This window comes from Hordeum vulgare, chromosome 3H (assembly GCF_904849725.1).
Source record: "Hordeum vulgare subsp. vulgare chromosome 3H, MorexV3_pseudomolecules_assembly, whole genome shotgun sequence".
NCBI classification, from domain to species: domain Eukaryota; kingdom Viridiplantae; phylum Streptophyta; class Magnoliopsida; order Poales; family Poaceae; genus Hordeum; species Hordeum vulgare.
The window spans coordinates 53,506,809-53,533,388 of NC_058520.1; the positions used below are offsets into that span (position 1 = coordinate 53,506,809).

The window sequence follows — 26,580 nt, forward strand, 5'->3', positions numbered from 1 at the left end:
GGCAATGACTTTCTCCTCAACTAGATTAGGTTTAACTATGTTGATTTCTACAGGAGGATGATACTTAAACCACTTCTCTTTGGGAAGATCAACTTGAGCAGCAAAAGATTCACATAGATAAGCTACTATCTCAGAGTCAAGTCCATACTTAGTGCTAAAATATCTAGAAGTGTTTGTTTCAACAAAAGATTTAACGCAATCAAACTGGAAATTCATACCTGACTCCTTACCTTCTTCAAGCTCCCAATCTTCAGAATTATGTTTGATTATTTCCAATAAATTCCACTTGTGGTCAATATCCTTCTTCATAAAACAACCGGTACAAGAAGTGTCAAGCATGGTACGATCTTCATGAGAAAGCCGAGCATAAAAGTTTTGACTGATAATTTCTCTCAAGAGCTCATGATTGGGGAATGAATATAGCATTTATTTAAGCCTCCCCCAAGCTTGAGCTATGCTTTCCCTGTCACGAGGCCAAAAGTTATAAATATAATTCCGATCACGATGTACTAAATGCATAGGATAAAACTTTTGATGAAATTCCAATTTCAACCGATTGTAGTCCCATGATCCAGTATCATCACATAGCCTATACCATGTCAACGCCTTATCCTTCAAATATAAAGGAAAGACTTTCTTCTTTACCTCATCCTCGGGCAAACCTGCAAGCTTAAATAAACCACAAACTTCATCTACATAGATTAGATGCAAGTCTGGATGTGAAGATCCATCTCCTGTAAAAGGATTAGCCAGCAGTTTCTCAAGCATACCCGAAGGAATTTCATAAAAGATATTTTCAGTAGGTACCTCAGGTTGAGGAGAAACTCATCATGCTTCTGTTCGTGGTGAAGATACCCCGAACAAATTCCTCAAAGGAACAGTTTCCATAGTGACAAGTGACAATAAATTTCAGCACAATATATAAATGTTTCCTTACCAAATTCCACTTACCAAAGGCACCTTCACTCCCCGGCAACGGCGCCAGAAAAGAGTCTTGATGACCCACAAGTATAGGGGATCAATCGTAGTCCTTTCGATAAGTAAGAGTGTCGAACCCAACGAGGATCAGAAGGCTCTGATAAATGGTTTTCAGCAAGGTAATGACTGAAAGCACTGAAAGTAGCGGTAACAAGTGATGGTGTAGTGAGGTGAAACGTAGCAAGTGAAAAGTAACAAGTAAAAAGAGTAGCAACTGTGCAGCAAAGTGGCCCAATCCCTTTTGTAGCAAGGGACAAGCCTGAACAAAGTCTTATAGGAGGAAAAACGCTCCCGAGGACACACGGGAATTTCTGTCATGCTAGTTTCATCATGTTCATGTGATTCGCGTTCGTTACTTTGATAGTTTGATATGTGGGTGAACCGGCGCTTGGGTACTACCCTTACATGGACAAGCATCCCACTTCTGATTAACCCCTCTTGCAAGCATCCGCAACTACGAAAGAAGAATTAAGACAACGTCTAACCATAGCATTAAACTAGTGGATCCAAATGAGCCCCTTACGAAGCAACGCATAGACTGGGGTTTAAGCTTCTGTCACTCTAGCAACCCATCATATACCTACTACTCCCCAATGCCTTCCTCTAGGCCCAAATATGGTGAAGTGTTATGTAGTTGACGTTCACATAACACCACTAGAGGAAAAGACAACATACAACATATCAAAAAACCGAACGAATACCAAATGCACATGACTATTATTAGCATGACTTATCCCATGTCCTCAGGAACAAAAGTAACTACTCACAAAGAATAATCATAATCATGATCAGAGGTGTAATGAGTAGCATCAAGGATCTGAACATAAACTCTTCCACCAAGTAATCCAACTAGCATCAACTACAAAGTGTAATCAACACTACTAGCAACCTTACAAGTACCAATCGGAATCGCGAGATGGAGATTGGTTACAAGAGATGAACTAGGGTTTGGAGAGGAGATGGTGCTGATGAAGATGTTGATGGAGATGACTCCCCTCCGACGAGAGGAGTGTTGGTGATGACGATAGTGACGATTTCCCCCTCCGGGAGGGAAGTTTCCCGGCCGGATCGTCCTGCCGGAGCTCTAGATTGGTTCTGCTCAAGTTCCGCCTCGTGGCGGCGGAGAATCCACGAAAAAGCTCCACCCTCATTTTTTCCTGGACGAAACCATTCATCTAGCAAAAGAGGGGGGGGCAGTGGGCCGCCAGGGTGCCCACAAGCCCTGTAGCCGCCGCCAGGGGGGTAGGTGGCAGCTACCAGGCTTGTGGGCTCCTGTGTAGCTCCCCTCTGGCACTTTTTTCGCCCAGTATTTTTTATATATTCCCAAAAAATTCCACATTGATTTTCAGGGCATTTGGAGTTGCGTAGAATACAGGACTCAAACTTGCTCCTTTTCCAGTCCAAAATTCCAGCTGCCGGTATTCTCCCTCTTCAAATAAACCTTGCAAAATAAGAGAGAAAAGGCATAAGTATGGTACCACAAAGTAATATAACAGTCCATAAAGCGATGAATATCAACATGAAAGCATGATGCAAAATGGACGTATCAAGCCTCAACGCTCATTGGACCGCATACATCGGTATGTATTATTTCCAATAAATTGGTTGCTCGCTCCATTGTTCCGAAGAACGGAGTCTTGGTCATCTTGCCCATGAGGCACGGTTCACATGTGTCAAATGATTCAAAATCAAGTGACTCGAAAAGACCATCTGAATGGAGTTTCTTCGTGCGCTTTACGCCGATATGACCAAGGCGGCAGCGCCACAAGTATGTGGGACTATCATTATCAACCTTACATCTTTTGGTACTCAGAATATGAATATGTGTAACATCACGATCAAGATTCATTAGGAATAAACCATTGACTAGCGGGGCATGACCATAAAACAAACCACTCATATAAATAGAACAACCATTATTCTCAGATTTAAATGAGTAGCCATCTTGCATCAAGCGAGATCCTGATACAATGTTCATGCTCAAAGCGGGTACTAAATAACAATTATTAAGGTTCAAAACTAATCTCGAAGGTAGATGTAGAGGTAGCGTGCCGACGGCGATCACATCGACCTTGGACCATTCCCGACGCGCATCGTCACCTCGCCCTTAGCCAGCCTACACTTGTTCTGCAGTTCCTGCTTAGAGTTGCAAATGTGAGCAACATCACCGGTATCAAATACCCAGGAGATACTACGAGCGCTGGTAAGGTACACATCAATAACAAGTATATCACATATACCTTTGACGTTGTCGGCCTTCTTGTCCGCTAAGTACTTAGGGCAATTCCGCTTCCAGTGACCGGTTCCCTTGCAGTAATAGCACTCAGTCTTGAACTCGGGTCCTTTCTTTGGCTTCTTCCCAACAACTGGTTTACCGGCCGCGCAACTGCTTTGTCGTCTTTCTTCAAGCTTTTTTTACCCTTGCCCTTCTTGAAACTGGTGGTCATTATTGACCATCAACACTTGATGCTCTTTTTTGATTTCTACCTCCGCGGATTTCAGCATTGAATACAACTCGGGAATAGTATTTTCCATCCCTTGCATGTTGTAATTCATCACAAAGCCTTTATAGCTAGGTGGAAGCGACTGGAGGATTCTGTCAATGACCGCATCATCCGGAAGTTCAACTCCCAGCTGAGTCAAGCGATTGTGCAACCCAGACATTCTGAGTATGTGCTTGATGACGAGTTGATGGATATACTTCTCGCCCCTCGTTGTTTACCCCAAGTGGAAGGTGGAGATGTAGTCACCAGCAGATTTCCCTTACACGGAGACTGTAAGGTTTACCGAACCAAGAGGACTCCTAGGATCAACAAGTAGGTGTCTTCCACCCTGGCGCTAGCAGAAGACGTGGACCTGCACGCACAACAAATAATGTTGCTCCCAAAGAGTACAGAGAGGTTGTCAATCTCTCTGGCCTTGTAGTTTGCAAAGGATCAAAACACAAGCGGGAAGGTAATACTGATTGCAACGAAAAAGTAAATGAAAGCTGTAAATGATAGAGGTGTAAACAATGATGGTGATATGGACCGGAGTCACATGATGTCCACTAGTGATGTCTCTCTCCCAAAAGACGATAAACAACTATGCTTGGATAACCAAATCACAGTTGGGCAATTGACAGAATTATGATCGCAACACAATGCTAATTATGCTAATTGATAGTTAGAGCTTCAATAGTAATGGGCAGTACGCCAAGAAAAGTAGACCGTTTATTCATCAGCATCTACTTACTAATCATCCACCTTGAGATATCTATCCATCACATCTCTCTGGTATTAAGTTGTGAGCCCCACCCAAAGTGTAAACTCGAAGCAACGGACAACTGCATTAACGAACTATGCGTAAGGTAAACAATCGTTGCCACCGTGGTCACAATCACCGTTGTTTTCTCCCTGGTGGCAACAAGCACATCCCCTAGTCTCATGTTTCTGTCACTCAAGCTAGACATCGAGGGGCATGAACCCACAATCATGCATAACGCTCCCTCTTGGAGTTACAATCTACTACTTGGCTAAAGCAATAAATAGCAACGAAGAAGATGCATGAATCACTAAGGAACATAATATAAAAGGATAATCAAATATATAACTCATAACAATCTGAACATAATCTCATAATCCATCGGATCCCAACAAACCGAGCATAGCAATAGCAAGAGAATTACATGGATGCCTTGATCACGTAGGGCAGCTCACAAGGACTAACCATTGAAGCACAAGATTGGAGAGAAGAGATCACATAGCTACTGGTCATGGACTCATGGTCCAAGGAGGACTACTAACGACACGTTCGGGAGGCGTCCATGGCGGTGAAGAAGCTCCCGGAGGTCAATCCTCCCTCCGGCAAGGTGCCGGGAAGAGGTCTCCTTACGCTCCCGATCTCAGAAGCGCTGCGGCGGTGGAACGATGGAGAAATTCGTGATTCCAGAAAGTCTACAAGGGTTTCCTCTCAGGACTCTAAATACAGGCCAAAGGAGGGCACCGTAGGACTGGGACCCACCCAGGCCACCTCGTGGCGCGGCTTAGGGCCTGGCCGCACCAGGAGGCCGCCTAGGAGGCCCCTTGCCCCCCTCTGGTCTAGCTTTGGTGATCCGGAATCTTATGTTTCGCTGAATTTTTTAATATATTTTCTGGAATTTTTCGGGCTTCGGAAAATTGGGTAAAAGCCCGTGTAAAATAGACATCAGCACACAGAAACTAGCACTGGGTGCACTGAGTTAGTAGGTCAGTCCAAATATGTGTAAAATGATATAGAAGTGTAGCAAAACATATAACAATGTCACCCAAAAGATCATGGAACAAGCAGAAATTATAGATACGTTTGGGATGTATCAACATCCCCAATCTTAATTTCTGCTCGTCCTTGAGTAGATAAATGATAACACAATATTTTTTGTGGTGACATGCTAACACACATATAAGAACTTCAAAGTAAAGCAAGTGAGATATGCAATTCAAGTCAAGATAATAACAAGCAAGAGTCTATATCTAGTATTGAGTTTAGCAAATTAAGAACATAAAGGTGCAAGAGCTCTCGCTGTCCGTGACTTGAATGTCTCCAAATGGTTTTTGCATGCAAGAAGTGGGAGATGGGTTGAGATCGTAAAATATTTTTTTAATTGAGAACTCAATCTACTAAAATTTCACACTTAGTCTCCTTTAGAATCTTATTTTGACTCAACCTCAGACCACTAGGCAGGCACAAGTCAAAATGATCCTCTCCCTTACAACTTTTAGCACTCATGCAATGGATGAGCGTAAGCAAGATATGTTGGCACTTAGGATGGCAAATAGAATAATGATGGGGAAGGAAGACAAAAAGGTGTGAAAGACTCACATCAATGAGGACAACCATAGGCGAGAGAAAGCCAAATGATAGATATGATGTGAGGAGTAGGGATTGCCATGTAACGGATGCACATATGAGCTACGGTAATCTCTCCAATGGAACTAGTGGGGGTGCATCCAACTTGTTTGCTCATGAAGACCTAGAGCTCATTTGAGGAAGCTCATCATTGGAATATGCAAACCAAGTTCTATAGTGTAAGGGTCCCCACATAATTATGCATGAATGATAATATCTATGTAGTACCAATATAGCAATGGAGTACGGGTGTGGATCTTTCAAAAGGAATAGTAGTGTTGCCCCCTTCTCTCTTTATATTTCCTTTTCTTTTTCTCTTTTCTTTTTATTTTTTCGTGGCCTCTTTGGCTCTTCCTTTTTATCTCTCATTTTTCCTCTTTGGGATCTTTTGTTTGTCCTCTTTGGGATATTTTCCTCACTTAAGGGCAACACTCCATGTTCTACATGAATAAAAATAAAAATCATCACACTTTATAAGAAGTACTCAACATAAAGACAAGTGAAAACTATCATGATGTATGAAAATGTATGCCTCTGCCAGTGTAGCAGGATATGCAATGATACTAGTGCGTCATGTAGCAATAATTTGGGCAAGGCCCAACTAGCATGTGGCTCTACGATCAAGAAAAAGCATGTAGACATGAAGATCAAGTCATGAGATGGTGGATTTTGCATGGCAATGTATCTCGGAAAGGCTATGGAAATTCCTTAATAAGTAGGTATGGTGGCTGTTTTGAGGAAAGATATAATGAGGCTTATGTATTACAGAGTGTATCATGTCATGGGTTTGGATGCACCGGTGGAGTTTGCACCAACTCGCATTGTGAGAAAGGGCAATGCACGCTACCGAAGAGGCTAGCAAAATATGGATGGTGGAAGTGCCAACAATCGAATACTCACATTAGTCCGAAGAACTCATACACTTATTATCGGTAACTCTATATCTAGTTAGGAAATTCACAAAGAGACAAGTACCCCGAGGAGGAGTGTTTGGGGGTTTGGTTATCCTTGCGCATCCTCGACTCATGGTAACGTGAGGGTACTCTATATATTCCAACCCCTTCGGAGGTTAGCGATCAATTTAGTAGCTAGAGTTCTCAACTAATTTTTGGTTTTTTGAAAAACACACGGATTTCCCAAAATACAACACCTATCACTAATAGGCTCAAGCTCTTGGCACCAATATTCCAAACATTACTCAAACCAATACCTCAAGACTATTGCAAGTTACTACTATACTTAAGTAGCAATCTCAGTTACCAACTCATGCAAGACACACAACTCAGTGCAACGAGCCAACTCTCGAAACAAGATAAGAATGATAACTCAAGAGAGTTCCAAAAGCAACCTAAATAATAGCTCTTAAAAACATAAGCATAAAAACTAAGAGCTAAGCATGACAGTAGCTACGAAAAGATGAAGAATACACAAAAAGGATAAGCATGAAAACCTATGTTGTGTTCTAAAGTGGAATGTAGCGTGTCTCTCTCCCAAACAAGGTAGGATAGGTTCCGACTTGTTATGAACAGCAAGCAAAACTAAAACAAAATAAAAAGTAAATAGCGAGACGCTCCAAGCATAGCACATATCATATAAAGTTATAAAAATATAGCATGGAGATGGACGAACTGATGATTGTTGATAGAGAAGGGGATGCACGGGGGCACCCCCAAGCTTAGACGCTTGAGTCTCCTTTGAATATTTCTTGGGGTGCATGGGGGAATCACAAGCTTGAGCGCTTTACACTCATGTATCTTCTTTCATCATCTCCCATCGCATACTTGAAAACTCCCTTCATACGAAACTCATCATAAGCTGATTAGAGTGGTTAGTTCCCTTAATAAAATAATTCATTACCTGCTGGAAATAAAGATTTTTCATGAAAATCTACTTCTTCTCATGATTTCCAAAAGGTTTTTGCAAATAAAAAGTAAGCTTAGGGTTTGCAAAACAATGAAAACAAAAACATGGCCGAATCTGTGAAAAACAGAACAACAAGTAGTAAATAATTTATTCAGGGCACTTATGCAACTCAAATCAAAAAACTCAGAACAGATACCAGAAAGGAAATTATATAGAGCATGCTTTCAAAAAAGTTTAGATCAAAAATATTATCTGGTGATTTTTGGCGAATTTTTCCGTCAAGCAGACATAATCTATTTCTGGACAGCATGTCACAATTTTTGAACTTTCTCGCAGTCGGAGGCTATAACTTGGCACAAAGCTTAAAAATAAAGATACAATGATGTTGATACAGTAGTAACAAGCATCAACACCACTAAAACTGAAAGTAAAAACTCAAAGTAAATATAACAAGGGTTGTCTCCCTAGAGCTCTTTCTTTATAGCCAAAAAGATAGGCTTAAGATTTTAATGATGTTATCGTAGGAATAAGAGTTGTAGAACAAAAGAGAGCATCAAGAAGAAAATACCAAACACATTTAAGTCTAACATGCTTCCTATGCATAGGAATATTGCAATAGAATAATTCATTGAAGCACAAAGCAATAAGCATAGGAAGGCAAAACAAGTGCAACTTCAAAACCTTCGACATAAAGAGAGGGAACTTCATATTGTTGAAATATCTATAAGCATATGTTCCCTTCTCATAATAATTTTCAGTGGGATCATGAATAAACTCAACAATATAAGTATCACATAAAGAATTGTTACCATCATCCACATGGACTTCATGAAGAGGATAAAACTTGGAGTAAAAGAGAGACTGAATCTCTTCCCAATCCCGTTGGTGAGAATTATCTAGTAGCCTATACCATTCCAATGATTTTCCTTTTAGTGACAAGGCAAATAATTTCCTCATGACTCCATCTCTTGTCAAACCTGAAATCTTAAACAACTCACAAAGTTCTGTAAGTTTCAACAAATGAATACTAGGATTGACTGTTCCATCTCCTGCATAACAATCATTCCTAATTATTTCAATTATCCCAACTGGTATTTTGAATGGGATACGTTCAATAGGTGGAGGAGACTTCTCTACCACGGGTGTGGTAGAGCGTCCTTCCCCAAGCAGCGAACTAAGAGTGCAGTTTTCCAAAAGCCTAACTAGTAAAGTCACACAACTTAGTGTTCTCGGTGGAACCCATAGCAGCAACAACAAGCAAGAACAAAGCAACTACTTTTTTGTGGTTTTCGGTATAAGATTCTAAAACAAAAACTAAAAAGCAAACTAACAAGAGTAAAAAAGCAAAGGTAAAGGATAGCGTGCAACTCCCCTATCTTGAAGACTGGAGTCCCCGGCAACGGCGCCAGAAATTTGCTTGATGACGAGTTGATGGATATACTTCTCGCCCCTCTTTGGTTACCCCAAGTGGAAGGTGGAGATGTAGTCAGCATCAGATTTCCCTTACATGAAGACTGTAAGGTTTATCGAACCAAGAGGACTCCTAGGCTCAACAAGTAGGTGTCTTCCACCCTGGCGCTAGCAGAAGACGTGGACCTGCACACACAACAAATAACTTTGCTGCCAACGAATACAGAGAGGTTGTAAATCTCTCCAGCCTTGTAGTTGGAAAAGGATCAAAACACAAGCGGGAAGGTAATAGTGATTGCAACGGAAAAGTAAATGAAAGCGGTAAATGATGGAGGTGTAAACAATGATGGTGATATGGACCGGAGTCACATGATGTTCACTAGTGATGTCTGTCTCCCAAAAGATGATAAACAACTATGCTTGGGTAAACAAATCACAGTTGGGCAATTGACAGAATTATGATCGCACCGCAATGCTAATTATGCTACTTGATAGTTAGAGGTTCAATAGTAATGGGCAGTACGCCAAGACAAGTAGACTGTTTATTCATCAACATCTACTTACTAATCATCCACCTTGAGATATCTATCCGGAACATCTCTCCGGTATTAAGTTGCGAGCCCCACCCAAAGTGTAAACTCAAAGCAACAGACAACTGCATTAATGAACTATGCGTAAGGTAAACAATCATTATAACCGTGGTCACAAGCACCGTTGTTTTCTCCTAGGTGGAAACAATCACATCCCCAACGGCGCCAGAAATTTTCTTGATGATGAGTTGATGGATATACTTCTCGGCCCTCTTTGGTTACCCCAAGTGGAAGGTGGAGATGTAGTCAGCATCAGATTTCCCTTACACGAAGACTGTAAGGTTTATCGAACCAAGAGGACTCCTAGGCTCAACAAGTAGGTGTCTTCCACCCTAGCGCTAGTAGAAGACGTGGACCTGCACACACAACAAATAACTTTGCTCCCAACGAGTACAGAGAGGTTGTCAATCTCTCCGGCCTTGTAGTTTGCAAAGGATCAAAACACAAGCGGGAAGGTAATAGTGATTGCAACGGAAAAGTAAATGAAAGCGGTAAATGATGGAGGTGTAAACAATGATGGTGATATGGACCGGAGTCACATGATGTTCACTAGTGATGTCTCTCTCCTAAAAGATAATAAACAACTATGCTTGGGTAAACAAATCACAGTTGGGCAATTGACAGAATTATGATAGCACCGCAATGCTAATTATGCTACTTGATAGTTAGAGGTTCAATAGTAATGGGCAGTACGCCAAGACAAGTAGACCGTTTATTCATCAACATCTACTTACTAGCATCCACCTTGAGATATCTATCCGGAACATCTCTCCGGTATTAAGTTGCAAGCCCCACCCAAAGTGTAAACTCAAAGCAACGGACAACTGCATTAACGAACTATGCATAAGGTAAACAATCATTGTAACCATGGTCACAAGCACCGTTGTTTTCTCCCTGGTGGCAACAATCACATCCCCTAGTCTCATGTTTTTGTCACTCAAGCTAGACATCAAGGGGCATGAACCCACAATCATGCATAACGCTCCCTCTTGGAGTTACAATCTACTACTTGGCCAAAGAAATATATAGCAACGGAGAACATGCATGAATCACTAAGGAACATAATATAAAAGGATAATCAAATATATAACTCATAACAATCTGAACATAATCTCATAATCTATCGGATCCGAACAAACCGAGCATAGAAATAGCAAGAGAATTACATAGATGCCTTGATCATGTAGGACAGCTCACAAGGACTAACCATTGAAGCACAAGATTGGAGAGAAGACATCACATAGCTACTGGTCATGGACTCATGGTCCAAGGAGGACTACTAACGGAATGCCCGGGAAGCGTCCATGGCAGTGGAGAAGCTCCTAGAGGTCAATCCTCCCTCCGACAGGGTGCCGGGAAGAGGTCTCCTGACGTTCCCGATCTCAGAAGCGCTGCAGCGGCGGAACGATGGAGAAATTTGCGATTCCAGAAAGTCTGCAAGGGTTTCCTCTCGGGACTCTAAATATAGGCCAAAGGAGGGGACCGGAGGAGATGGGACCCACCTAGGCAACCTCCTGGCGCGGCCTAGGGCCTGGCCGCGCTAGCAGGCCGCCTCGAAGGCCCCTGGCCCCCCTCTCGCCCATCTTCGGTGATCCGGAAGCTTCTGTTTCGCTGAGTTTTTATATATTTTTTCTGGAATTTTTCGGGCTTCGGAAAATTGGCTAAAAGCCCCTGTAAAATAGACATCAGCAAACAGAAACTGGCACTGGGTGCAATTAGTCAGTAGGTTAGTCCAAACATGTGTAAAATGATATAATAGTGTAGCAAAACATATAACAATGTCACCCAAAAGATCATGGAACAAGCAGAAATTATAGATACGTTTGGGACGTATCAGTGCCCACTGACAGAACTATTCTCCTCCATCTTATAGCTAAAGAACTTGTCGGAGACTTCATATCTCTTGACCCGTGCATAATCTTGAAAAACAAGTTTTAGGTCCTCGAACATCTCATATGCTCCGTGTTGCTGAAAACGCCTTTGGAGCCCCGGTTCTAAACTGTAAAGCATGTCGCACTAAACTAGAGAGTAGTCATCACTCCGTGACTGCAATGCGTTCCTAGCATCCTGGTCTGCCGCGGGAACGGTAGGACCACCTAGAGGTGCATTAAGGACATATGGCTTCTTGGAAGCACTGAGGGTGAGCTTTAAGTTACGAGCCCGATCCGCATAGTTTCTCCCATTATCTTTCAGCTTGGTTTTCTCTAGGAACTTGTTGAAGTTGAATGAGACATTTGTGTTGGTCATTGGATCTACAATATTTGTAAAGAAGATTTTAGACTAAGTTTATGATAATTAAGTTCATCTAATCAAATTACTAGTGAACTCCCACTTAGATCGACATCCCTCTAGTCATCCAAGTGTTACATGATCCACGTCGACTAGCCCGTGTCCGATCATCACGTGAGACAAACTAGTCATCAATGGTGAGCATGTCCATGCTAATCGTATCAACCATACGAGTCATGTTCGACCTTTTAGTCTCCCGTATTCAAGGCCATGTCTGTACATGCTAGGCTCGTCGAGTCAACCTAAGTGTTTTGCGTGTGTAAACTGGCTTATACCCGTTGTATGCGAATGTTAGAATCTATCACACCCGATCATCACGTGGTGCTTCGAGACAACGATCCTTCGCAACGGTGCACACTTAGGGGAATACACATCTCGAAATTTTAATGAGGGATCATCTTATCTTTTCTACTGTCGTTCTAAGCAATAAGATGAAAAACATGATAAACATCACATGCAATCATATAGTGACATGATATGGCCAATATCATCTTGCTCCTTTGATCTGCATCTTCGGGGCACCATGATCATCGTTGTCACCGGCATGACACCATGATCTCCGTCATCATGATCTCCATCATTGTGTCTCCGTGAAGTCGTCACGCCTACTATTACTTCTACTACTATAGCTAACATTTAGCAATAAAGTAAAGTAATCACATGGCGTTGCATCTCATACAATAAATTAAGACAACTCCTATGGCTCTTGCCGGTTGTCATACTCATCGACATGCAAGTCGTGAATCCTATTACAAGGATATGATCAATCTCATACATCACATATGTAACATCACATACTTTTAGCCATATCACACCACATAGCATACCCTGCAAAAACAAGTTAGACATCCTCTAATTGTTGTTGCAAGTTTTACGTGGCTGGTTAGGGTTTCTAGCAAGAACGCTTAGTACCTACATGACAGCCACAACGTTGATATACCAATGCTATTTAGCCTTCATAAGGACCCTCTTCATCGAATCCAATCCAACTAAAGTGGGAGAGACAGACACCCGCTAGCCACCTTATGCAACAAGTGCATGTCAGTCGGTGGAACCAGTCTCACGTAAGCGTACGTGTAAGGTCGGTCTGGGACACTTCATCCCACGATGTTGCCGAATCAAGATAAGACTAGCAACGGCAAGCAATTGACAAAATCAGTGCCCACAACTTTTGTGTTCTACTCGTGCATAGAATTTACACATAGAACCTTGGCTCGGATGCCACTGTTGGGGATCGTAGTAATTTCAAATTATTTCCTACGTCACGCAAGGATCTATCTATGGAGAAATCAGCAACGAGTGAAGTAGTAGAGCATATTCATACCTTTGAAGATCACTAAGCGGAAGCGTTGCTAGAACGTAGTTGATGGAGTCGTACTCGCAGCGATTCCGATCGTGGTGGATTCCGATCTATGCACCGAACAATGGTGCCTCCACTTTCAACACACGTGCAGCCCAATGACGTCTCCAACGCCTTGATCCAACAAGGAGGGAGGAGAGGTTGAGGGAGAGCTCCGGCAGCACGAGGGCGTGGTGATGGTGGAGATGTGTGGTACTCCAACACGGCTTCGCCAAGCACTACGGAGGACGAGGAGGAGGAGGAGTAGGGCTGCACCGAGAGAGAGAGAAAGGTTGTCTCAAATCAGCCCCAAAATCCTCACTATATATAGGAGGATAGGGAGGAGGGTGCCCACCCTTAGTGTTTCCCACCCTAAGGGTGTGGTAGCCCTATATGGCCCTTGGGGCGGCGACCAAGGGTGGAGGGAGTGGCACCCGAGGGTGGGCTAGCCCACCACGCCTAGGTTTAGCCCACCTCCCCTCTCCTTGCACCTTGGGCTGCTCGTGGTGGCGCACTAGCCCAAATATGGGCTGGTTCCCATCCACCTTTTGGCCCATATACCCCTTCGGGGCTCGTGGCCCTTGCCGGTGGACCCCGGAACCCTTCCGGTGGTCCCGATACATTACCGGTGTCGCCCGAAACACTTCCGGTGACCAATTCCTCACTTCCTATATATAAATATTTACCTCCGGACCATTTCGGAACTCCTCGTAACATCCGGGACTCTGAACTACCTTCGGTAACCACGTACACTATTCCCCTATAACCCTAGCGTCATCGAACCTTAAGTGTGTAGATCCTACGGGTTCGGGAAGCATGCAGACATGACCGAGACACCTCTCCGGTCAATAACCAACAGCGGGGTATGGATATCCATGTTGGTTCCCACATGTTCCATGATGATCTCATCGGATGAACCACGATGTCGGGGATTCAATCAATCCTGTATACAATTCCCTTTGTCTATCGGTACGATACTTGCCCGAGATTCGATCGTCGGTATCCCTATACCTTGTTCAATCTCGTTAATGGCAAGTCTCTTTACTCGTCCCATAACACATCATACCGTGGCTAACTCCTTAGTCACACTGAGCTCAATATGATGATGGATTACCAAGTGGGCCCTGAGATACCTCTCCGTCACACGGAGTGACAAATCTCAGTCTCGATTCGTCCAACCCAATAGACACTTTCAGAGATATATGTAGTGCACCTTTATAATCACCCAATTACATTGTGACATTTTATACACCCAAAGCACTCCTACGGTATCCGGGAGTTGCACAATCTCATGGTCTAAGGAAATGATACTTGACATTATAAAAGCTTTAGCAGACGAACAACACGATCTAGTGCTATGCTTAGGATTGGGTCTTGTCCATTACATCATTCCCCAATGATGTGATCCCGTTATCAATGACATCCAATGTCCATGATCAGGAAACCATGATCATCTATTGATCAACGAGCTAGCCAACTAGAGGTTCACTAGGGACACATTGTGATCTATATATTCACACATGTATTACGGTTTTCGGTTAATACAATTATAGCATGAATAGAAGACAATTATCATGAACTAGGAAATATAATAATAACCACTATTATTTCCTCTAGGGCATATTTCTAATAGTTTAATCATATCCATATTGTATATCTATCATTTCCAGACTAAACATGTAACCAGTCTAAATTACCACTTCCTATTTTAGAGACTCTCAAAAAGGTTTTAGTGAATAATGAGAATGTTAGGGATTTTTGCAAAATATAATTTCCGATGTTTTCTACAGATATAAGTGAAGCACATCAGCATAATTTCCTTAACTCAAAATATATAAGCGCAATAAAGAGCATTCTAATAAATTATGATGTGTGTGTGTCTCTTTCAAAAGATGTTTCCAACAAGCAACAATCTATAAGAATATGTACTAAAACCATACTTACATAAGTCCAAAAGTTTGGAAAGAATAGATACACCTGGGAAATTTGTATAGAAATATTGTGTAAAAAGTTCATATCAAAATCACATTCTAGTAAAATCAAAAAAAAAATACTAGGCATAAAATTTTCTATTTTTGCACTAGTTCTATTATAGTCCAGATCATCCCAAAGGATTTACTTGGAACAATCACTTATTAAAAAACATCAAAAACACAATAATTGTATCACAAAAATCATTTCATCACACAAAAATAGACTAAAATAAAAAATTCAAGATGACTATTTGGTTGCCCCCCAACAAGCGCTATTTTTTTATGCACCTAGCTAGGCATAATGCAAAGTTTCACGTTTTGTCAATCTTCAAATTAATTCCATAGGTAGCTATGATAATGCATTCATAAGGTAGTTTAACTCTATTTATTAGTAAGTGTTCCATTCCTTTGTTTAGTGGAAATTGCAACCTTATGTTTCCTTCTTTCATATCAATAACCGCACCTATGGTTCATAGGAGAGGCCTACCATGTATTCTAGGACAATATGGGTTGCAACCAATATCAAGCACAATGAAATCCACGGACACATAATTTATATTTGCAATTATGAGAACATCATTGATTCTACCCAATAGTTTCTCAATAGTTGAATCCGCAAGATTCAAGTTAAAGGAACATTCATCCATATCGAAGAGACCTAGAACATCACATTTTGGTATAGTAGAGACGCTAGCACCTAGAACACACAAAGCATTACATTCATAATACTTAACCTTAAATTTAATAGTATCTTCCCATTCGTCTTGTAATTTCCTTGGTATAGAGACTTCCAACTCTAATTTTCCGTGTTGGCGTTTAGAATAGGATCAACAATATGTCTAGTGAAGGCTTTATTTTGTTCGTAAGCATTGGGTTAATTTAACATGGATTGCAATAGAGAGACACATTCGATTAAATAACAAATATTAAAATTAAATTCTTCATAATCCAATGCAGTGGGCACATCACTATCTAAAGTCTTTACCTCTTTAAATCCACTTTTGGTATTTTTATCATTAGGATCATCACCGTCCGAACAATTGGGACGCCCTCTAGCTAAAGTTGACTCATATCCAATCCCTTTTTCATCAAGTTTTATATACTAAACGAGGTTTTAATAGGTTACACGCAGATCATTTTAACATCTTTATCATGATTATAATAAGGGGGGTAGTGCTTTATCTAGGAACTCTTGTTCAGCTTTAATCCTTTCAATTCTTTATATTTTTCCACTCTCATCCATACTGACTTTGATATACTTTAGATATTCATCTATTACATCATTTTTATGTGAATTTATTTTAATTTTGAGTGTCTCCACATCATGATCAATTCTATCCATGTTTCTAGCCATGTCATCCATCTTGTGAAGTTTTTCTTCTACCATGGCATTAAAAATCTTTTGAGAACTAATAAACTCCTTAATATTGTTCTCAAGTTCGGAAGGTATCCTATTGTTATAATAATAATAATAATAATAATAATAATAATAAAAATTTCCATAGGAAGTACAATAATTATTAGAGGGATTACCGGGATACGGTCTAGAATTGAAATTCCCTCTATAATCATTGTTCTCGAAATTATTTCTAGGGACAAAATTCACATCAATAACATCAATAATTTGCTCAATGAAGGTAGAGAAAGGAACATCATTGGGACCAACATGAGAATTTTTCTAGCAAGCATATTATAAGAGCATCGATTTTGTCACTCAGAGTAGAAACTTCTTCGATAGATTTTACCTTCTTACCAGGTGGAGCTTGCTTGGTGTGCCATTGGGAGTAATTTATAGTTATGTTGTCTAGGAGCTTCGTGGCTTCTCCTAATGTTACTTTCGTAAATGTTCCACCTACATTCGAGTCTAGTAGGTTTCTTGAAGCAAAGTTTAATCGAGCATATAAGTTTTGAATAATCATCCATAAGTTCAAACCATGAGTGGGACAATTTCTAATAATTAATTTCATTATTTCCTAAAATTGTGCAACATGTTCTTGCTCATCTTGTTTGAAGTTCATGATTTGATTCCTAAGAGATACGGTATTATTTTGGCAGGAGGAAAATATTTAGCAATGAAGCCATCCTTGCATTTAGGCCAAGTAACAATACAATTACGAGGCAAGGATGAAAACCAAATTTTAGCTTTATATCTTAGTGAGAAAGGAAATAATTTCAAAATGTAAATTTCACTATCCACATCTTTTTTATTTTGCATATCACATAATTCAACAAAGGTATTAAGATGGGATGCAACATCTTCATTAGGATTTCCAACAAATTGTGCTTTCATAACATGATTTAGCAATGCAACATTAATATCAAATATCTTCGCACTAGTGGTGGGTGGTGATGGCTACTACGCAATTTTATTCTTGTAGACGTTGTTGGGCCTCCAAGTCCAGAGTTCTGTAGGATAGCAACAAATTTCCCTCAAGTGGATAACCTAAGGTTTATCAATTTGTGGGATGTGTAGGATGAATATGGTCTCTCTCGAACAACCCTGCAATCAAATACAAGAAATCTCTTGTATCCCCAACACACCCAATACAATGGTAAATTGTATAGGTGCACTAGTTTGGCGAAGAGATGGTGATACAAGTGTAGTATGGATAGTAGATATAGGTTTCTGTAACATGAATAAATAAAAACAACAAGGTATCAAGTAGAAAACATCGAGAAAATGGTTGTATAAATGCTTGGAAATAAGGCCTAGGGTTCATACTTTCACTAGTGCAATCTATCAAGAATGCTAACATAGTAAAATCATATGATCATCCCTCAACATACAATAAAGAATCACTCCAAAGTTCATAAGCAGCCAAGAGCATAAGATGAAATTGGCGTAGCTAGTAGAACCACTTCAAAGTTATTCTTTCTGATCAATCTTTTGGGCTATTCCTATAAGTGTCACAAACAGTCCTAGAGTCCGTACTAGAATAACACCCATGATACATATCAATCAACCCTAATGTCACCTAGATACTCCAATGTCACCTCAAGTATCAGTGGATTAATTATACGACCTGCATAAAACAATTTGAGATTCATCATATTAAATCCAACACAAACAACTTTAAAGAGTACCCCCAAGATTTTTACTGGAGAACGTAGTATGAAAACATGCAATCAACCCCTATGCATAGATCCCTAAGGTCACCAGAATCCCCAAGTTGATGCCATAACATATATCAAGGGAATCAATAGAATACCACATTGTCACCAAGGGTATCCACATGCAATATATACATCAAGTGTTCTGGAATCGAATATTCGATACAACATAACGAGATCTCAAAGGGAAAGATTCAATTCATCACAACAAGATAGCAAGGGATAAACACCATATGATCCAACTATATTAACAAATCCCGTGATACATCAAGATCGGGACATCTCAAGAACACGATAGAGAGGGAGAGATCAAACACATAGCTACTAGTACATACCCTCAGCCCCGAGGGTGAACTACTCCCTCCTCGTCATGGCCTCCATCGGGATGATGAAGATGGCCACCGGTGATGATTTCCCCTCTCCGGCAGGGTACCGGAAAGGCTCCACATGAATTTTTCTTTGATATAGAGAGTTGTGGCGGTGGAGCGGTTGTTCTAGGTTAATTTTGGAGGTATCGGTATATATAGGAATTTTAAGCGTTGGAGTTACGCCACAGTACCGCATAAGATGGTGTGACGAGGGGGTGGATGCGCCCTCTTTCCTTAAGGACAACAGGTGGCTCCCCTCCGGTAGTTCTTCACTCTAGTATTTCTTATTTTTTCCAGAAAAAACCATAAAAAAGTTTCGGATGATTCCGGAACTTTTATTTTTTGCACAAAAAACAACACCACGGTAATTCTGTTGAAAACAACGTGAGTCTGGGTTAGTTCTAAATAAATCATAAAAAGTGCATCAAAGCCATATAAAATTATTTTAAACATAGGTGAATATGGCATGGATACTTCATAAATTATCGATACATTGGAGACTTATCAGCATCCTGAAGCTTAATTCCTACTCGTCCTCGAGTAAGTAAATGATAAAAGAAATAATTTATGAAGTGTGAGTGCTTCTTTTGGTCAATGATAATCCACGCAATTTTTCTTAACGTCATTAACAACAACTTTTCTCATGAAATTCATTATGATAGAGTAACAATAAATTCACGTGTCATGGTTCAAACAATGCATTCTCTTGAAACTTAACAACATATGTTCTTAGTCATCAAACAATTTCAAAGTATCATAAAGTGTAAGTAAGAGATCCATATACTCAATTATCATATAATATTCTATGATTGCTAATACTCAAAGAATATTTTAGAACAAACAACATCCATCGAACACCGAGAAAGATAGGGGCTTAATGTTTCGCCTCCCAACATACTTATCATGAAGATAATTGTCAACAATAATGAATGATGATCAAATATATTTGAGTGTATACATATGTTTGGATCTTTCCCCACCACATAATGCTTGCCAACTAATAGACTGACGTTGGAATAGGAAGTTGAATCAACATGAAAAGTAAATAGATTGTCCCTTCGCACAGGGGAAGCATGTATTTGCAACGGTGACGAACCTCATTGTTTTAAAACAGAGATGAATATGTAATTTTGGGTGGTGTGCATTTCCTGTCAATGTTACGACAAGAGATTTCATCATCTTCCATGCTAATCACATTATTTGCGGTTTCCAAACAAAATTTAAATTTTACTCCCCCTCCACCATTCAGACACATTCCATGGCTAGCCATATCCACAGGTACCATCCAAGCAATCAACTTTCTAGGGTGAGTTCTTGTTTATTTATTTTTGTGTTATGCAGGACTGGAAATCCTTCTTAGCGGCTTCTCTCATGCAATGACAAGTGAATAAACACTCATCATGAGAATAACTCACTTAGCATGGAAGATATTGACTGCCCCGATCACTCCATGAGGGGCACGGGGCACACATAACATATGATTTATTTGAAGGTTTTAGAGGTGTCACATGCAAATTTACTTGGAATGGCACTGAAATACCATATATAGGTAGGTATGGTGGACTCTCATGGAAGAAACTTGGCTCAAGGATTTGGATGCACAGGTAGTATCTCTATTTAGTACAAAGTTTTGGCTAGCAAAAGGTTCTAAACAAGCACCACACGTTGGAGGATCAATAACAATATAACTTTTGTGCAAATATACCTAATCATAACCATTACATTGTCTTCCTTGTCCAACTTCAACTATTTGATCAAGTTTGAAAGTAATTAATGGGTATTCACAATCATAAAAGATGTTCAAAATAATCTGTTTGTATGTGAAAGTTCTCTTTCTTATACTAATCATTCATGAATTGCTTGTATGACCAATATTATGATTGTCAAACTTTAATAGATTTATTTTCTAAACCAAATATGAAACTACTACAAGGCATAAAGCACATTTATAATTTCATATTTATTGTATTTCATTCATTCAAAATTTACTCTTAGGATATAAGTGTTGCATAAGAGTAAACATCAAACTACTCTCAAAAAGATATAAGTGAAGATGATTGCATAGTTTTCTTGTTTTGATGATGCTATGGATTATATCGTCAGGTATAAGTCTTGAATAATTTAGAGTATAGTACCTTATCCAATAATTAAATATGAATCAATTTAAAATAGTATCTAAAGTTTATGATTTGTCTATTGTACTAACGGATCTCATAAGGTTTCTCTTGAGTTTTGTGTGCTGAAGTTTTTAAGTTTTTGATGAGACAATGGTGGGTGAAGGAATATGGAGCGGCAAGACCGTAAGCTTGGGTATTTCCAAGTCACCTCAAGGTAATATTCAAGGAAGATCCAAGCGTTTAACTTGAAGATGCTCGAGAAGGCTTCTTCTTTTTCGTCTGCATTCTATCGATATGTCACTTGAAGCTATATTTTTATTCATCACATGAATAAAAGATTTATGAAATATATATGACTTGTTTTTATCTTTCATTATCAAAAAGACACCTCTGAAACGCTTTGTGGTGGTTGTGCGAAGCACATCTATTAGTTGATCAATAACAATTATGCTCTACAAGTAAGTAAAATTGAGATAAAGCCCAAAATGCTAAACAACGCTAGACCTAAAAGGATAGAAGACTACACATTTTGACGACATGGATTTTTACGAGCTAAAATACGAAATCCACTCAAAAACTATCTCTCTGCGTAAGTAGTACGACCTCCGAATGACATGTGGGCCCAAAACTACCTCTCTGTCCGCTCCCAAAGCGGGACGCTTGGCACTCATGGCCTCCGAATGACATGTGGGCCCAAAGCAACCGCAACGATCCTGATCCAACCTCTGGAACTTTCTCCATCAGCGGGCGCCCCCGCCGCTCCGCACCGCGCTCGTTCCACCACATTTCGGAAGTTTCCATCACCTTCCAGACTCCCCGGCCCCGGCGACCTATATAAACTCCTTCCTCCCCCCCATCCCATCACCACCAAAGCATTCCACAAAATCAACAAGCAATCCAACGCCGAGGAGATCGATCAGCGAGCGAGAATGGAGGGCAGGATGTTCGGGCTGGAGACCCCGCTGATGACGGCGCTGCAGCACCTGCTGGACATCCCGGACGGCGAGGCCGGCGGAGTCGGTGTGGCCGGCGGCGAGAAGCAGGGCCCGACGCGCGCCTACGTACGCGACGCGCGCGCCATGGCAGCCACCCCCGCCGACGTGAAGGAGCTGCCGGGCGCGTACGCTTTCGTGGTGGACATGCCGGGGCTCGGATCCGGCGACATCAAGGTGCAGGTGGAGGACGAGCGGGTGCTGGTCATCAGCGGTGAGCGCCGGAGGGAGGAGAAGGAGGACGCCAAGTACGTGCGGATGGAGCGACGCATGGGCAAGATGATGCGCAAGTTCGTGCTCCCCGAGAACGCTGACATGGAGAAGATCGCGGCCGCGTGCCGCGACGGCGTGCTCACCGTCACCGTCGAGAAGCTGCCGCCGCCCGAGCCTAAGAAGCCCAAGACCATCCAGGTCCAGGTCGCCTGAAAATGAGATGCATGGTGTGTGCGCGTCGAATCGAAGCAGAGTATTGAGTGGGTAGCGAGTTTGCTGTGATGAGTGGTGGAGTGTCAGTCTTTTCGTTTCGTCTGCTAGAGGAGGGTGTGTCGTCGGTTCGTGCGCAGGTGGTGATGGTTTGATGTTTCGGTAATGGAAATGGGGATGTTCTCCGGTTAATTCTGAGTAAAACATGCGTATCTCTTGGCCACACTTTCTATTTGAAAAATCCAAGGTGTTCGTTTCTACTAGATGTCTGAACATTCAAAAAGCTGTGTAAGTTAAGGGAAAAGTGGATAAGACCAGAAGATGTGAATTCGAAAAAATAGGATGAAGTCGAACTAATTCCGAAGTGCTTTTTTCACCAGAGAGAAAAATCATTGATGTCTTGGCAAATGGCTGCCTTTTGGGAAGATAGAAAAAGGAAATTCCAGTTAGAAACGAGAATTCAGAAATGTTAATCTTATTTGCCTTAATGAATCTCCAAATTCGATTGATCGAGGTACGAGGATACTTGAGGTACCCGATTCAGTGTATTATGTACTTATTTTTAAATACATTTATTTTGTCACAACGAAAATAAATCTCCCCTGATTATATGGGTGCTAAAGCCTAAAAGAGTGATGTGTTTTATGCACAAACCTCTTTATCTCGACAGAACTTGGGAAATACCAAGGTAATCTCAGGTGTAAGTACTCTATGTGAAGTAATTCCAGAAGAACTTCAAAAAAATTGAAACATTTTCAAAAACAAATTTGAACTTATGTTGTATTTTAAGAAAATAGTTTTAAATTCATTTATCTTTTCTTAGTGGATATGAATTTTTTTTGGCCTTTTTCATGAGTGGTTGCATTATTTGATTTAATTCATTTTTCCCTAAAATGTACAACTCTATAGTTTTGTGTGCGGCCTAAGCTGAAGGATGTAATGAGGGGCTTCATTTGGTAATTTGATATCCTCCCCTAAAGGGCAGAAGTTGCATAATTTGTGCAAAACCAAAAATTCTTCTCCATAGGTATGGTGTGATAGCTCCCTTGTATACCTTTTTTCTTTGTTCTTGTCTGTAGTCTCCTATTTTTATATGAAACTGTTGGTTCACAATCAACCCTTGGAAGAGACAACATCCTACCGATGATTGAAGATCTATTTAAATAAAAAATTCGATTGAAGATCTGTTTTTATAATTAAATCCATCGTGACGAGCTCTTCGAAACTTGATCTCATATTAATATGTTTCGATGATTTTTTGGGGTTAAAAGTTATCATGTCTATTACACATGAATTGCTATAGTGTTTACACTGAAATTGTCATGATATGTTTCTGATATTTTTTCTTCTACCTTTAATACTAAATTTTGAAATATTATAAAGCGGGGAATTAAGAAACTAGATTTTCTATAAACCATAAACTAAAATTGCCATGGTGAAAAATTACCATGATCAATTTATATAAATTGCCATAAAAAGTAGTTAAAAAATATAGCGGTAGCTTTAAATCTAGAAAAAAATAGATAGAACATGTTATGACAACTTTAGCGTAAACACTTTGACAACTACAGTATAAACATCATGAAAACTTTTGGTCAAAAAATTTCGTCGATCATAGTCAAAATTCTAAAATTACCATGATCTATAATTAAATTCGTCATGATGGGTTACTAAAAATTGTCATGATCCTTGCACTAAATTCGCCGTGGTTAATTACTTAAAATTACCATCAAAAATTGATAAAATTTATCGTAAAATAGTTAAAAATATAACGATACATTTCAATCTACAAGAAAAAATAGATAGAACATGTCATTACAATTGTAGTGTAAACACTATGATAACTACAGTGTAACATCATGGCAACTTTGTTCAAAAAAAAAATCATCAAAACATATTAACATGGAATCTAATTTTAAAGATCTCGTCGAGATGGATCTAATGATGAAAATGGATTTTTAATTAGATTTTTAATTAGAAGATAAAATATTTTTAAGCCGAAATCAAAAAAGATTTCTGCTAAAAGAGAAACGGACATGCGGGCGAAATGGTAATATGCCCACACACCACCCCCGTCCTATGTGGCATAAAAATCCGGCAAAACTTGCCTAGATTAGTGCTGTGAAGAGTAGAAGAAGAGAGGAAGAGCAAATGATGAAATCGCTGTCTCATTGATTGAAGATGTGGGTATATATATCCCAGTACAAAGGCAGTTACAAGGAGCAGTTGCTAAACTAAAGCAACCGACATAGCAGGGATTATCCCTTAATTAAATATATTTAATTAATTCCTAACACTCCCCCTAATCAATGCTTGTCTTTATAATATATATCATGTTGATAAAGACTCCTCCTTGTATGTATTTGTCTTCGAGAATGTTCATCATCTTCATTTCGGAAATGTATATTGAAGTCCCTGAAGGACTTCATTTCCGAATCCAAAAACAAATCGCATTGTGTAAAACTTCATAAGTCACTCTATGACTAGAAATAGTCGTGAATCATATGGTACTACCGACTAGACGAGTAACGTGTGAAGAGTAGAAGAAGAGAGGAAGAGCAAATGATGAAATCGCTGTCTCATTGATTGAAGATGTGGGTATATATACCCCGGTACAAAGGCAGTTACAAGGAGCAGTTGCTAAACTAAAGCAACCGACATAGCAGGGATTATCCCTTAATTAAATATATTTAATTAATTCCTAACAAGTGCAACCACAAAACGGACGCCAATCCATGCTTGTTGGCGAGATGCAAACGTCCACACCTATGGGTGTTATCTTTTTTTAAATCTTTTTATGCGTCTTCTTCAAAAAGAACATCTTTCTATGGGAGCGAAGTTTGTGTGTCCGGACACCTTGGTGTCCTTTTTAGAAAAGAATCAAAAACATATTTAAAAGTTTAAAAAAATTCAAAAATAATTCTATGAAAACTTCTATGTATTCATTACGACTTACTGAAATTTTGTTTTAAAAAATGTAATTTATAAGCTGTACAAAAATAATAAAATTTTGACCAATAACAAAAAAAGAAGCCCATTTATAAATAGATATCTATCATTTTTTTATATGCCATGTGTGGAAGTAAAACGATTTAAAATTTTACAAACAGATACATAACATACATGTTTGTGTGTGTCTATAAAAAAATTAGTTTTTTTATATTGTAGAAAATGATTTTTGAAAACAGGCACCAAGATGCGCACGCACCATTTTGCAATTTTCGATCTCTCTATGCCTATTCTAAAAAAAATCACTCTCTGCTGCCCCCGAATGACATATGGGCCCAAGGCTACCGCAAAACAATTCCGAAGGTGGAACCTCTAGAAGTTTCCCCATCAGCGGCCGAAGGACTCCGCCCTGCTCCGCGCTCGTTCCACCACATTTCAGAAGTTTCCATCACCTTCCAGACTCCCCCTGGGGCGACCTACATAAAATCCCTCCTCCTCGCCATTGAATCACCACCGAAAACTCCACAAATATTCAACAAGCAATCCAAACTTCCAAACTCCAAAACAGCCCAACCGGAGGAGATCGATCGAGCTCGAGATCAGCCAGCGAGAAATGGCGGGCATGGTGTTCGGCTTGGAGGCCCCGATGATGACAGCCCTGCAGCACCTGCTGGACATCCCGGACGGTGAGTCCGGTGCCGCCGCCGGCGAGAAGCAGGGCCCGACGCGCGCCTACGTCCGCGACGCGCGCGCCATGGCGGCCACCCCTGCCGACGTGAAGGAGCTGCCAGGCGCGTACGCGTTCGTGGTGGACATGCCGGGGCTCGGGTCCGGCGACATCAAGGTGCAGGTGGAGGACGAGCGGGTGCTGGTCATCAGCGGCGAGCGCCGGAGGGAGGAGAAGGAGGACGCCAGGTACGTGCGGATGGAGCGCCGCATGGGCAAGATGATGCGCAAGTTCGTGCTCCCCGAGAACGCCGACATGGAGAAGATCTCCGCCGCGTGCCGCGATGGCGTGCTCACCGTCACCGTCGAGAAGCTGCCGCCGCCCGAGCCTAAGAAGCCCAAGACCATCCAGGTCCAGGTCGCCTGAAAATGAGATGCATGGTGTGCGCGTCGAATCGAAGCAGAGTATGAGTCGGTAGCGTGTTTGCTGTGATGAGTGGTGGAGTGTCAGTCTTTTCGTTTCGTCTGCTAGACGAGGGTGTGCCGTGTCGGTTCGTGCGCAGGTGGTGATGGTTTGATGTTTCGTTAATGGTAATGGGGATGTTCTCCGGTTAATTCTGAATAAAACATGCGAATCCCTTGGCCA

At 40.7% G+C, this 26,580-nt stretch overlaps 2 protein-coding genes across 2 annotated transcripts; both read left to right on the forward strand.

The window, feature by feature from the left end:
- Positions 1–21,745: 21,745 nt before the first annotated feature.
- Positions 21,746–22,542, forward strand: LOC123439499 (17.5 kDa class II heat shock protein). Its single transcript, XM_045116214.1, has one exon. It carries the CDS (start codon positions 21,834–21,836, stop codon positions 22,320–22,322), a length of 489 nt encoding a protein of 162 aa, XP_044972149.1. The 5' UTR covers positions 21,746–21,833; the 3' UTR covers positions 22,323–22,542.
- A 3,127-nt stretch (positions 22,543–25,669) lies between these two features.
- On the forward strand, positions 25,670–26,580 carry LOC123439500 (17.5 kDa class II heat shock protein-like). The gene has a single exon (XM_045116215.1). It carries the CDS (start codon positions 25,882–25,884, stop codon positions 26,359–26,361), a length of 480 nt encoding a protein of 159 aa, XP_044972150.1. The 5' UTR covers positions 25,670–25,881; the 3' UTR covers positions 26,362–26,580.